The following is a 13,017-nucleotide window of genomic DNA, read 5'->3' as shown; positions in this document are numbered from 1 at the left end:
ATGGTACAGTTTTGAGTTTAAAGATTACCTCTAGACTGAGTGAATGTAAATAATTAAAAATGACAGTGCAGCATTGCGAGGGAGCTTCATTTTTCATGTTGGTATAATGCAAGAAGATGCCGAGTGGTTACGTCAATGATGGAACTCGAGAAGTATGTTTGACTAGGGACATATAAGGGTGGCATAAACCCATACTTACTTCAATCCTTTCCTTTGGAGTCTGCGAACGAGCTGACCGTTTAAATACCGGTTCATCTGAACTCTGAACAAAGGCCGGTATGCATAGAAATTCAGTACCGGTCTTTATGTCGCTGGCTACTCCCGCAAAAAAAAAAGTTTGAGCGAGCTGGAAGGCACTGCTTTCGCAAAAAGAAAAACAAAGGGCAAAGATTCACTGGAATGTATTCCGGCAATGCACCAGGCCAAGCAATGCCACGTAATATTGTCTTTTTCGCAGCTCCGGAGGAGGCGAGGCCACCCAGTGGCTGTAACGGGCATTTTTAATGCTCCAAAAACCCGCTGCACCATTGGCAGTGCCACCGTCCCACCACACCACCGCGGGATACTTAAGGGACAGCACATTAAACTTCTTTCTCTCCCTTTGACCCCACAGTGCCACTCTCATCGTCGTTCGACATGGAGGCAAAAATGCAACTTTTAGAAACGAGGACCTTGCGCCTGCCGAAATATGCGGCGAAAATATGGTACAGTGAAATCTCGTTAATTTGAACCCGAAAGGGACCAAAACTTTGTTCGAATAATGCAAAGCTTGAATTACCGGGAGTTTCCTCCCTAGAAACACATAGGATGGGACCTGCATGTTAGTTTGAATTATCCGCGAGTTTGAATTAACAAGATTTCACCACCTCAAACTCGAGTGGGACTGGTCTGCATCCCGTTCTGCCCCCGCACAAAAGTGGTCCCAAAGTGCCAACAGACAACATCACAAAAGCCGGAGTGTCGCACCGTCGGAGCTGCTCACCTCGAGCCCTGGTACTCGTCGGTCTCGTCGTCGTCGTCCTCTTCCGACGTGAAGTCCAGGTTGGTGAGCTTACGGTGCTTTTTGCGCTTCTTGCCCCCAAACACAGGGGGCGGGGCCTCCTCTTCCTCCTCCCCCTCCTTCTCAGAGCCCTTGCCATCCTCCTCCTCCTCCTCGTCGTCCTCACCAATCAGGTTCGAAATGTCCTTGCCACGGCTCACCACTGATGTACGCGCGACAAACGGGGGAGGAAAGACAGAAACACGAGTCAGTCTGGTTCGGGGAGTCCACTGGCAGTTGTAGTAGTAAGTCCCTCAATCTGCAAATCAGTGGGAGTAAGGAGCGTCGGCGGCGACAGACGACCTATTGTATTTACTCGAAAATAGGTTGACCTTTTCATAGATGAAACGTAAGTGTCTCTTTTCCTCACAGAGAACTCGTGATTTCTCTGCCTCGAGAGCAGAGATTACGGTAGGCTCGCAATAACCCAAACTCGGATATTTCATACTTCCGATTAATTCAAACAAATTTGGGTTGTCCCACTACGTTCTTAATGTATTCCTAAGCCGCTTAATTCGAACAGCGTTCTCCTGCAATTCATACTTTTGGTTCTCGCGGCCCTGCTGAGTGCGCTTTTTTTCCCAGCACAGGTGCGCTGCAGAGCGGCAACACCCATAGAGCTTGCTCCCGCGGGTGTTGCTTCTCTGCAGTGCACCAGTGCTCGGTGAGAAGCGCACTCAACGGGGCTCAGGCGGGGCTCACAAGAGCTATGAAAACGGGCACCACGCGGAAGTTTCTGTAGCAACTTGCACGGACGCTGCGACGTGGCGGCATGGCACAAGTCGAGGTCACAGCGTCCCCGCGAGTTGCTATGAAAACTTCCGCAAGTGCCCGTTTTCATCGCTCATCTGTCCCCTGCTTAATAGTTCACATTAGACAACTTCTTGGCCTGATGAACAAACTTAATTCTGTTTTGAGTTGTCATGTGCTGTCTAAACAGCCCATGATAAACAACAATTTTGAGGGATAAATAAACTTAAGTCATAGATTTCACAAATGTTTCTTGTGTGGTATACCTGCTTATGATCACTAGGCCTACAAAGAAGAAATCATAAAAAACTTTCAATTTTTCCACTCTGGTGAAGAAGGAAGACCAGCGAAGCTGTACGCTCGTCCCGTGTGTTTCTTCTTCATCTTTGTCTGTTTTGCGCGCTGTTTCTTACAATGAATTCCCACCAACTCGCCCAACTATCCATTCTATGATAGCTGGAAAGGTTGCCGCCATCTATGAGCGATGGCGGCAACCAGATTGGTTGTCTGGTTGCCGCCGTTGCTCATAGATGGCAGTAGTTGTCCAGAGTTTTGTGCAGTTTTGTTTCGACATTTGTTTAGTACCGGATACGAAACCGGGGAAACTAGCCCTTAACAGCTCCGCTGTAAAATATCTGCTTTGTATGTGTAGCCATTCATATGGCAAATCATAATTTTATCTTGAATCATATTTAGACAAATTTCCGATAATTCAAACTTCTGATGATTCAAACAAAATTTGTGACTGCCTGGAGCTTGAATTAATGAGTCTACTGTATGTTGGCACCCAAACCGACAATTTGTACTTGAACGACCACCACGAAATATGCATCCTCATAATCTCGATGCAGGCTGCGTTTCTCTGCCGCAGTGTCATCGGTACCACGTTACTGGGCGGTCTAGCTCTTCAAATAGCATCGGCTCTCACTGTGCACTCCAGAAAAGCGGATGTCTCGAAAAGGGAAGGGAAGAGGAAGTATCGGGCACCTTTTGCACTCTGCACGGCCACAATCTCCGGCTGCACGGCCTGGAAGATCATCTCGTCGTACTCCTTGAACTGGTAGCTAATGGCCTTTCGCTTGCGCGAAGACCGCTTGTTCAGAAGGAACGGCTCCTCATCTCCATCCTCCCTGTCGTCCTCCTCCTCCTCTTCCTCTTCAGACTCCTCCTTCTTCTCCTGTCAAAATAAAAATGAAAAATCACGACAGTAAATCTAGAGCTCGCGGTGGTTCAAAAGGCAAATGTGACCGGATTGCCGCTCTGGGTGGCTTTAAATATGCTGCAACGTCCCTTATCAGTATAGGGGCCTTCCCCCACCATACGCCAATGCAATGCAGGGAAATCAATAGCGTAGGTTTGCATGCCTCATGGCAGTGCCTCTCCTCAGTACATTGGAGTGTTGCAGAAGAGCTATCAAACAGTAGCAGCTTACAGCTGCAAATTCACTGATAAGTAGGTGCCTTTGGCTCAAAACAAAATATAAACATAACTATCGTGCAAAAATTTTTTTTCCTTTTTTAGTTACGAGTTTTGCACAAGCACGGCTTCGCTAAAATGTGCATGCCAAATCTTCTTAGAGAATGCAACAATTATTAAAGAGAAGAAAACAGCCAAGGCTTGGCATTTCTGGTTGGATGAGGGTTGACTGAGATATATATGGGCCTGCTAAGAGGAGCAGTAAGCTCTGTGTCATCTAGAATCACAGGATGTGCAATGCCCCTACTAAACCTCAGAAAGGGTCTTGATTGTCATTACTGCTGCACCTGAAGGCATTGCATTTATTTAAATGTAGTTAGTTTTAACATGTTGAAAATAAAAGCAACATCCTTCAATTAAATTAAGTGCTTCACATAACAACGAACATGGGACGACACTGCAACAGAAGTACATATAATCATAAAGACATTGTAAGTTAGTTATCCGAACTGAAATTTGACCAGTTCGACCACCGAAAAGCAGAAAACTGAAGTAACAGATCTGCAGGTAGCTTACCGGTTTGAGGACATTGTCGAGGCTGATCCCTACATAAGCCAGCCGTTGTTTCCTGCAGAAAAGACAACAGAAGTCCCTTAGAGAGAAGGCAATAAAGAACATGTATACTATATACCAACACACTTCCTGTTGCGCTCAGGACCCAAGTTGGTCTGACGAAGCAATTGATGCGAAGAAGGAGAAGAACCCACCTCAGCTCTTCCCTTTCCCTCTTCTTAGAGAGCTGGTCGTAGAGCTTCAGTTCTTCCAGCAGCTTCTCACAGAGCATCCTCTGTTGACAGAAGCAGAAAGAAACGCTTTCAACGGCCTCATCCTGTACCAACAGCCAAGCGGGTTGACAAATGCGAGGATGCATCACACCTGAGGCACCGAAAACAAAAAGGTGGCATAATGCAGTGTTCTCTGGGCAATTGGCTTTTTTATGAGAAAATAAGAAACTTGCAAGCCCCCTTTCCAAGGCAGTAGCTGCACTTAAAAGAAGAAACTTTTACAAACATGCGAAAGATTATACTCTGTCTCACCTCACGACGGACTGCAAAGGGCACTACAAGCCATCAAAGTCAATACCATGCCGCGCAAGTGTCACATGACCTTTGGAAGGGGTGCATCTATTCGCGGGGCACATAGTCACGCAACATTTCCCAGTGCTGGACTGGCTGCAATCACTCGTAGCATCTGCAGCGGTGTATCGTAAGGTGAAGCACAGAATATAGGTAGTCTGATCTTTGGAAGCAGTTCCTTCATTACTTGAAATAACAACATTATAAGCGAGACAGTTACGAAGCTCACATAAACGGACATGTGTAAAGCCATCTAAGATGCAAGTCTGAGAAGCGAGCTTTGGAGAATCGCTCGAGCACACAGCGAGCAGTAAAGCCCTCATCCACAGCTCCACCGACGGGGCTGCGTCCGGTCTGTTTCACAATTGACGGCCGAAGGAAGCTTACGAGTTTAATCTTTTTGGGAGCCCAGAGAACTAGATCATCAAAGCGCTTACGTGGTCACAGGGGGGGCAGAACCAGTCCCCATCCGGAATGAGCATCAGGGCTGGTTTCAGGCAAGATGTATGGTACCCAGCATCACAGGCATCACAGAGAAGAATCTGGAACAAGCCACAGAAAACCATAGTCAGATATATGCCACTTACAGGCATTAAGACAGATTCAAACCTAAAACATACCCCCAGAAAACAATGGAAAGGACGGTTCCGAGAAAAAAAAAAGAATGCTCCATACATTTGTTGCGTTTACCCCCAAGAAACAAGTTGAAACCCCCGAGGAAAAGTCCCAAAGAGGTCAGACATTTTCCTAATTATTTGTAGAAACAATGAAAGATGTCTACAATTCCCTGTAATACTGAATTAGAGAGCAGCCCCTCCTCCTCCACCATACCCTCTCCCCCTCTATACCATCTTCTCCTTTCCCTCCCTCTCCCTCCTCCTCCTCCTCCTCCCCACCCTCCTCCCTCGTGACGTTACTCATGAAGGTCATTGACCTTCACAAGTGACCTTTGTGACGTCACTCATGATGTCACTTGTGACGTCATTATAGGAAACTTCCCATAATGCAACGTGCGGTTACGGCGACGGCACTCAAGCCGGAAACGGGCAGCTAAAAGCTGCTCTCAGAAAAACTTTTGATATTTGGGTAGCTTCGATTTGCAATTTACATTGTACCTCTCACTTGCATGAACTGTTGTGACTCATACTGTTCAAGAAAAAGTTGCAACCGATCGCAAAGTCTAGAAAAAAGTGCAAAGACAAGGAATTGCCTGCTTGAATAGTATAGCATATCTAAAGAAGCGGCTACGGCTTATACTGCGTGCCTTTCTGTGGCGCCTGCACTTACGAGCGGCATCGGGTACTACGAAGAGCGGCACACTGCACTAAGTGGAGGAACATTAAGGCATCAATCTATTAGCAATGCGCTCATTCTGTCACCTCTTTTAACGTATGAATATGAATAAATGAAGTAATAGGCTGTGATTTCGCTCGTTAGGCGTTACTAAAACCATGGACTCTTTTTCGTATCTGCAGACCGCCACGCATGCTCTTGTCCGCTGAGATAATGAAACCATATTGCAGTTGCCTTTTACTATTTCAACATAAACATGCCATGAAATCAGACACTACTGGCCAGGAGACTGAGGCTGGCCAGGAGACTGAGCATATGTTAACTTATTAATGATTTGGTTTGTGGCCTAACCGTGCAGGCTAGGTTACTAGCCGATGACTGCATTATTTTTAGCAAAGTTAAATATAATTCGAACCAGATAAACCTCAAGCAATGTTTAGATAAGATTAGTGACTGGTGTCAGCAGTGACAAATGTCACTAGATAAGTCAAAAACTGTGTTTTTGACCACCACCCATAAGATCAAGACTCTACATTTTTAGTACACTATAGACAGCGAACCACTGACACGCGTTTCAGAATACAAATACCTAGACGTTACCACATCGCACAACGTTCGTTGGGGGTCCCACATTAATACCATCACTAAAAAGGCCAATTCAAGATTGTGGTTTCCGCGATAAACCTTGAAAGAAATTTCTATTGATACCAAACTAACAGCTCATAAATCGCTGGTGCAACCACTATTATTAGAGTACGCGGCAGAAGTTGGGGATCCTTGCACAAAATATGATGTGCTAAACTTGGAGCGAGTGCAGCGGCTGGCTCTGCGTTTTGTTTATTCCAAGTTCCGGAGACTGGATTCCCCTAATGAATTGTATTCTAGGGCGAACCTCCCCTTACTTAAATATCGACGGAAGAATAAAAAACTGAAACTTGTGTTTATGATGCAGAATGACACGCTTTAAACGGGCAACTTCGGTCAATTCCGGGAATTCTGGGATTACGGGCGATTATCATGTCAAAACTACTAACAAACGTTTCTACGTCATTCGTTTTCCGAAAAGTTAAATACCATAGTTCTCTTGCAAACCTCGCTTAAACGAGAATAACAAAGCGAAACCGAAACTTTGCCTACGACAGGCAACATTGGTCCCGCTCATCAACTACTGGACATCACGTGGTACGGAGACGTCGGCTATGTCATCAACGAAAGCGGCGGATGGCGCCTCACGCTCTCGTTTTTCTCTCTCGCCCTCGCACTCTGCATTTTGAAAAGAAACAAACAATCAAAACAATTCTTCCAGTTGTTGACGTTCCGCGTAGTGTTGGCTGTGTCCAGACAGCAGCGTTGACTGCGCTGCTTTGCACATCACTCGCTAGCTTGGGCGAATTTTGGTGAACGTGGAGCTGCTCCGACTTCGTTTGATGGTTTAATAAACTTTTAGGCGGAACTGCGTCATAATATTTTACATGTAGGCTTTTCAGATGATACAAAGTAGGACTGCATTGTTCTCTCAACATCAAAATATGACTGGAGTTGCCCTTTAATGAACCAAAGTAGCTGTCTAACATTGCACGAGTCAAGAATATCTAGAAATAAGCATAGCCACACACCTCAGCAGTACCAGTGCCTGAAAGATTGTTATATGTATTAATTTTTTCCCGTGATGATCAGCGATTGGAATCGAGTCCCCGAGACTGTTGTTTCTTGTCTGTCATTTTGTTCGTTTTGCGCGTGTATCGATTCTTACAATGACGCTTATTATTAGGCTTCTTGGGTCATGTCATATTGGTTGTGTGTTCTGTGGTACTGATATTGATAACAAACGTGCGCCGTGTAATGTTTTCATGCAGTTAATTCGGTTTCTTTAGTATTGTTGATCTGTTGTCAAGTCTTGTATTGTATATTGTTGAATAACCCACACCTATTATAGTATAAAAAAAAAAATAAATGCTTTCAGTTGCACCATCCCTAACCATATAGGATCTCTAGTTTTCAAACAATTTTTGTATTAAGTTTCTACACCCAAAGATTCAACGTTTTTGTCAAAATATAATGCACAATGCACCTAAAAAGAGCAATAATAGTAATGTTCCGAATCTCTACGCAATTAACTACTTTCATTTGTCAAATCTTGTGAATGTGGTGGGGACCCGAAATGCCCCCAACCCGCCCCCTCCCCCCCCCTTCCCCCCCCCCCTTCCCACACCCAAGGGAAAATAGTGGTTGTGTATTTCTATCGCTGGCGAGTTTACTAGAATACCTTGCCGTCTAGAACTGGTCATTCCTATCGACTAAGGCCCAACAAACAATATGCAATCAAACATCACTCATACAGCAATATCCCTAACATATGTCCGTATTTTTGAAAATTTTGGAAAAGAAATGCGCAATTGAACACGGCCGGCGAGGCAGACGAGACGTGTGACGTAGTGATTCTCATTCCCTCTCCTCTTCGCCTCGTCCACTCGAGCAGGCGAATTGAAGCGAGTAGGAGCGAATCAGGGTAGCTTCCCCTGATTTTTCTCAATTGTTCGAAGAGAGTTGTGACGTCACATTCTTCGCTTGATCGCATCCTTCTTTTTGCAAAAATACGGCTATCCGTTTGGGATATCGATGTATGAGTAACATTTTGGAGTTCATAGCGTCCCGTTCCAACCCTTCTGCGGCCTTAAGGGGGGACACTACCCAGAGAAAAAAAAATTCTGCAAAAAACATTGATCTTGAAAAATTACATACTTACATCCATCTACATCCTGAGGGTATTCCCAGAAATTTTCACTAGTTTACACTGCATAGTTAATTTTTTATAAATTATTTTCTGTCCACCGAAGCTAAAGAAAAGGTAGGGTTTGGAGCACTTTGAACCACATTTTTCTCTGTTCCACTTTTTGGCACAAATTTCATTTTAGTCAATCTATCGTTTGATAATGGCATTACAGGGAAGGCTCGTTCTTCACTTTTCCTGACTGAAATTTAATAAGGAATGTGCCTATGGAGTTTGTCACTTTATGGATGTCTTTTATAAAAAATATTTACAGTTCGTCGGAGACACAGAAAACCAAAAAGTTGACCAATTTTGCAGAAGAGAAAATTGATAGAAATCAATTACTTTTCACAAAATACTTTCCATAGGTGCACCTCCTAGGCATTCTGCTACATATCTAGCGAATAAAACTCTTGAATATTGTGATAATTTTCCGACGATAGATTAACTAAACAATAAAGGGGTGTTGCTGATAGAAGCTGCCCTAATTTCCTTCCCACTTAACATACAGACCTGAAATTTTGTCATGCGCCCTCTAGCATGACCACCAGCCTACCCTGTAAATTTCATTAGTTTTAAGCCGAGGGTTCAAAAGTTGACCCTCCAAGGGGGTGTCTCCCCTTAATTTGCGAAATCCAAACTTCGTTTCAGCATCCCTTTAAGGTCCTAGCCTCAAAGCTCGAGTCAATCTTTGCGACCCAGGATGGGGGAAAACGGCAGGTCAAGCTCACCCACTCCGGATGGTCTCCCTTCCCACATTTGGCACAGGGCTTCTCATCCTGGGGCTCCTCACCCTCCTCGCTGCTGTCCTCTTCCACCCGCACTGCCACACAGAGGACACACTTGTCGGCACTTCCGAAAGCAAGCCACACATGGAACATCTTGGAACGCGAAAAACTAAAGACCTTGTAGAAGCACTACAGAAAGGTAACTGTTGAAAGGTCAGAGGGATAGGGAACAGATATAGACATTTCTCAGAGAGCATCGTTCTCTGTGCCAGTGGTCGGCCTGCCGAAACCTAAGGCTCGACAAAGCCAGGGCCATTAAAAAGTTTGTTCAACGTTTGAATGTTCACTGCAAATTTCATGCCAAAAACGTAGTCCAGAGATGCACAAGGCGGGCTTTGAATGCTAAAAGAGAATAATGTTTCTACTGACACCTTAGGCAGACAAGCTGGGGCAGCTGTTGCAATGTCGTAACTCGTTAAAGGGACACTGACGACCCCCCCCCTCCCCAATTTTTTTTTTTTTTTGACAGGCGATTTATTATGGTGTCGGAAGACTACTCACTCAATATTTTGCTACGGCGTCACTTATATTTTTAATAAAGCAAAAAAACGCAACTCCTCAGAACCGAAACTGGACTGGGGAGGAGGAGGAGATATAGAGGAGGAGACAGTTGACAAAAGTCACGTGGCTGTGTAACTTCATTTTTTCAATCAACGTATTTACAGCTCTTCAGAAGTCACAAGAAATGGGTATCATATTTCTTTTCAGTTTTTAATATTGAGTGTGTGCCTTCAATGACCCACGACTTTGAATATATTAGCTGGTTGTGTCTAAACCATAAAAAACGACACGTGACAGCGGAGAAGAGTGGGAGTGACTCAAACAGGCCAGTTCTCGATTGGCGCTTTTCGGGCGGAAAGAAGACACATTTCGAGTCGCCAATTGTTTTCTGGGTAGTTGGGCTCTCATATGTCATGTGCAGCTGAAAATCTCGGCAAGAATAAATACCCTGTCAGTGTCCCTTTAGACCTGATGTTCTTTCACGGAGACAGTGTTCTTTGATAAGAGGGTCGTGGCCCGCAATGGTCGGGGCAGTTTAAGTACCAAAGTCATTGTAATAAACCCTTGAGGCGTGGGAGTGCATGGGAATCTTGCATGCATACACCCGAGCAACTAAAGTGAAGTGTTACAACCTGCATCGGTAAACACAGTCCAAAATTTCTTTCCCTTCTAGCCCAGAAGGTTCCCTAGCTTAGAGAGTTAGGGTTCAATAAAATGTAGATGCGGTGACTGGAACCATTTTTTAAGCTGCCAAAAACCTTCACAATTGCAATTCATTTTTTCTCACTCACTCTCTCTCTTGTTCAAACAAATAAGATGACTTCTTTGACTAACCGACACAGAAGAAAGGAACCTTTTGTTTTCAAAACAATTTCATCACCTGCTTATCACTCACAGGTAATGTAAAACCCTTTCTTTTTCCCATGAATTTGCCACAATTCACATACTCCCACAACCTTTTGTCATAACAGCAGGCAGAAGTCGGCAAGAAACCCAGAAAACTTGAAGACCTAACCGGTAACCAATCGGTGGACTCAAAATCCACCAAGCACCCTAGTGCAAGAACCATTCACGTGTCGATTTCAACAGCGCATGGCTTGCGACAAAGTTGGGATCCCTACTCCCTAAAACAACAGGATCTATACACCGTTTCACTCTAAGGGCAAGCACAGCAGCAGCTACAAGAGCAAGCTCTCAACCTTCAGCCCTCACCCCCCTCCCCACTCCCTGCCAAGGTTGCGCAACCTTACGGCACAAGCGTCGTTCGAGGCAACACGCTCGTGCTTGCACCTTCACATGCACGTACAAGAGAAACAACCTACACGTGGGCACATATGCCAACCGGTGGTCGTACCTTTCTTGACGGTGCGCGCCCGCTTGACCACGACCACCTCCGCGTCCGGGTCCTCCTCTTCGCAGGCGAACTCGTCGTCGTCCTCGTTGTCGAAGCGTAGCACCTCCTCCTCGGCCTCCTCCTCGTAGCCGTCCTCCTCCTCCTCCTCCTCGCACTCGGAGGAGGAGTCCGAAGAGGCCTCCCAGGGGTTGTGCTTGCGCTTGCTCGCCGAGCTCCCGCCGTTCACCCCCGGGTGGCTGCCGGGCTTCCTCTTGCGCCGGCGCTTCTTCTTCTTCCCCTTCTTCTCCTCCTTCTTGGGCGTCGCCTGCGCCTCCACTTGCTGCTCCAGGGCCCCTTTCTGCGAGGAAGGAGGGGTTCTGGATGAGAGCTCGAAAGAGACTGTGAATCTACTTGCAGGGGTGGATTTACTGGTCAGGCTTGGGGGGCATGGTGGGCATTTGGCACAGGAGGGGGGGGGGGGGGGGGGCGGGGTTCTGCACAAAGATCTGACATCATGGGCAAAGTGTTGCCCATACTTATTTATTTATTGCAAGTTTACAGGCCCAGCAGGGCCTTTAAGCCCTGCTGAGCTTTACAAAAAGGGCATTACAAAAGGGGGTGCAAAGAACATAAGTGAGTAGGAACAAAGCACTTACTATTCACTACTACCAATATTCATATATAAGAAATGGAAGAACAAAAGGATGCCTAATGTAAAGACACATACGTCAATAAATAACTATTTTGTTGACCTAATCTTTGTCATTTCACCAAAAGCTAAACATGTTTTGCTAAAAAAAACTGGTTTATGTTGGTTTTTCACTTAAAGAAAGTTACCCCAGAAGTTATGCCCCTCCCCCCCAAATCCATTCCCGACTACTTGGACAAGTTGGATTTTCCGAGTGCCCCAAGCAAAACGGGAATTTGTGCCAGAAAAATTTAGTAGTTCTGGAGGATTAGTAACACACATCTGTACCCTGTAGATTTTACTTAGAGTATGAGATTTGGATAGCTTCCTTTCAAACTGCACTATTCCAAAAACACTTCAAGACATAAACCCAAACGAACAAATTTCATGTTCGTGTTCAGACAGCGTAAGGTAGGTCTGCTTTTGAGATACAACAGCACTGGTTTACGTTGTAGATGAGAGATCTAGCCAGTGCAGTACGACCGCTAGCCTGGAGCTTTAATCTGCATCCTATGGTAGTGATACTCCACAGCATGCCGGTGTGATGCTCATCTAGATTGAAACTGGCAGGGGTGGGGATGAAGCCCAGGATCCCTGAACCCAGGGTTCCTCAGAAAGTACCAGAGTGCAAGTACATCCTCGGAGAAGGTACTTTAAGTAAAGTACCAGTTTGCTAAACTTACTTCAGTAATAGTACTTGAGGTACAATGTACCTAAAGTACTTCCCAACACAGGTTTCCGGTATATACAGTGGCGACAAACCCCGAAGAGAATGGGGAGTCCCTTCATTATAAGCCCCGATAAACACCGATTTTTTCATACGACAGTGAAAAGTGATACCTAAAAATGCTGAATCTTAGAGAAAGAATCAACCCCAAAATACACCCCAAACTAAAAAAAAAAAAGAAAAAAAAGAAACATTAAATTTTAGTCATAATGCCCTCAGGACACAGTTCATTTCGGGGCATGCAGAAGCAATAGCAAAGCTCACTTTCGACTTCCGTGGCGTCTTCACTGGAGGCGTGTAGTCCTTGTCAGTGAGCCGCCCACCTCGTTTCTGCAGAGTGAGCAAGAACTGCATCATCACTGGCAGCACTGTAGTTCCTTTCCTCTGTTCCCAGCATTGTTTATCATCATGGTTGCTAAATGATTGGCAAAGAATTAGACTACTGTAAGGACGCAGAAGCTACACATCGAGGTGTGTCTGGTACGTTTAGATAGCTATAGACACTGTAGCTACTGTGCAAAGAGTATGCACCGTATCCAAAATCTATCCATCAAGAAGCCATGGCAACGAAACTAG

At 45.3% G+C, this 13,017-nt stretch overlaps 1 protein-coding gene across 1 annotated transcript in view; it reads right to left on the bottom strand.

Moving 5' to 3' along the window:
* The window catches only part of LOC115321687 (serine/arginine repetitive matrix protein 2), a 42,302-nt gene that overhangs the window by 12,684 nt on the left and 16,601 nt on the right, over positions 1–13,017 (bottom strand). The window contains exons 7-14 of the mRNA XM_029981940.4: positions 12,706–12,771; positions 11,048–11,384; positions 9,136–9,227; positions 4,779–4,883; positions 3,973–4,052; positions 3,782–3,833; positions 2,777–2,966; positions 983–1,202 (exon numbers count right to left, since the gene is read on the bottom strand). Of these exons, the coding sequence (XP_029837800.2) occupies positions 983–1,202; positions 2,777–2,966; positions 3,782–3,833; positions 3,973–4,052; positions 4,779–4,883; positions 9,136–9,227; positions 11,048–11,384; positions 12,706–12,771 (1,142 nt within the window). The remainder of the gene's footprint in view (positions 1–982; positions 1,203–2,776; positions 2,967–3,781; positions 3,834–3,972; positions 4,053–4,778; positions 4,884–9,135; positions 9,228–11,047; positions 11,385–12,705; positions 12,772–13,017) is intronic.

Source organism: Ixodes scapularis, unplaced genomic scaffold (assembly GCF_016920785.2).
Source record: "Ixodes scapularis isolate PalLabHiFi unplaced genomic scaffold, ASM1692078v2 PGA_scaffold5__190_contigs__length_132052651, whole genome shotgun sequence".
Taxonomy (NCBI): domain Eukaryota; kingdom Metazoa; phylum Arthropoda; class Arachnida; order Ixodida; family Ixodidae; genus Ixodes; species Ixodes scapularis.
Note: the sequence above shows the minus strand (reverse complement) of the source record. Positions and strands in the feature narration are given on the sequence as shown.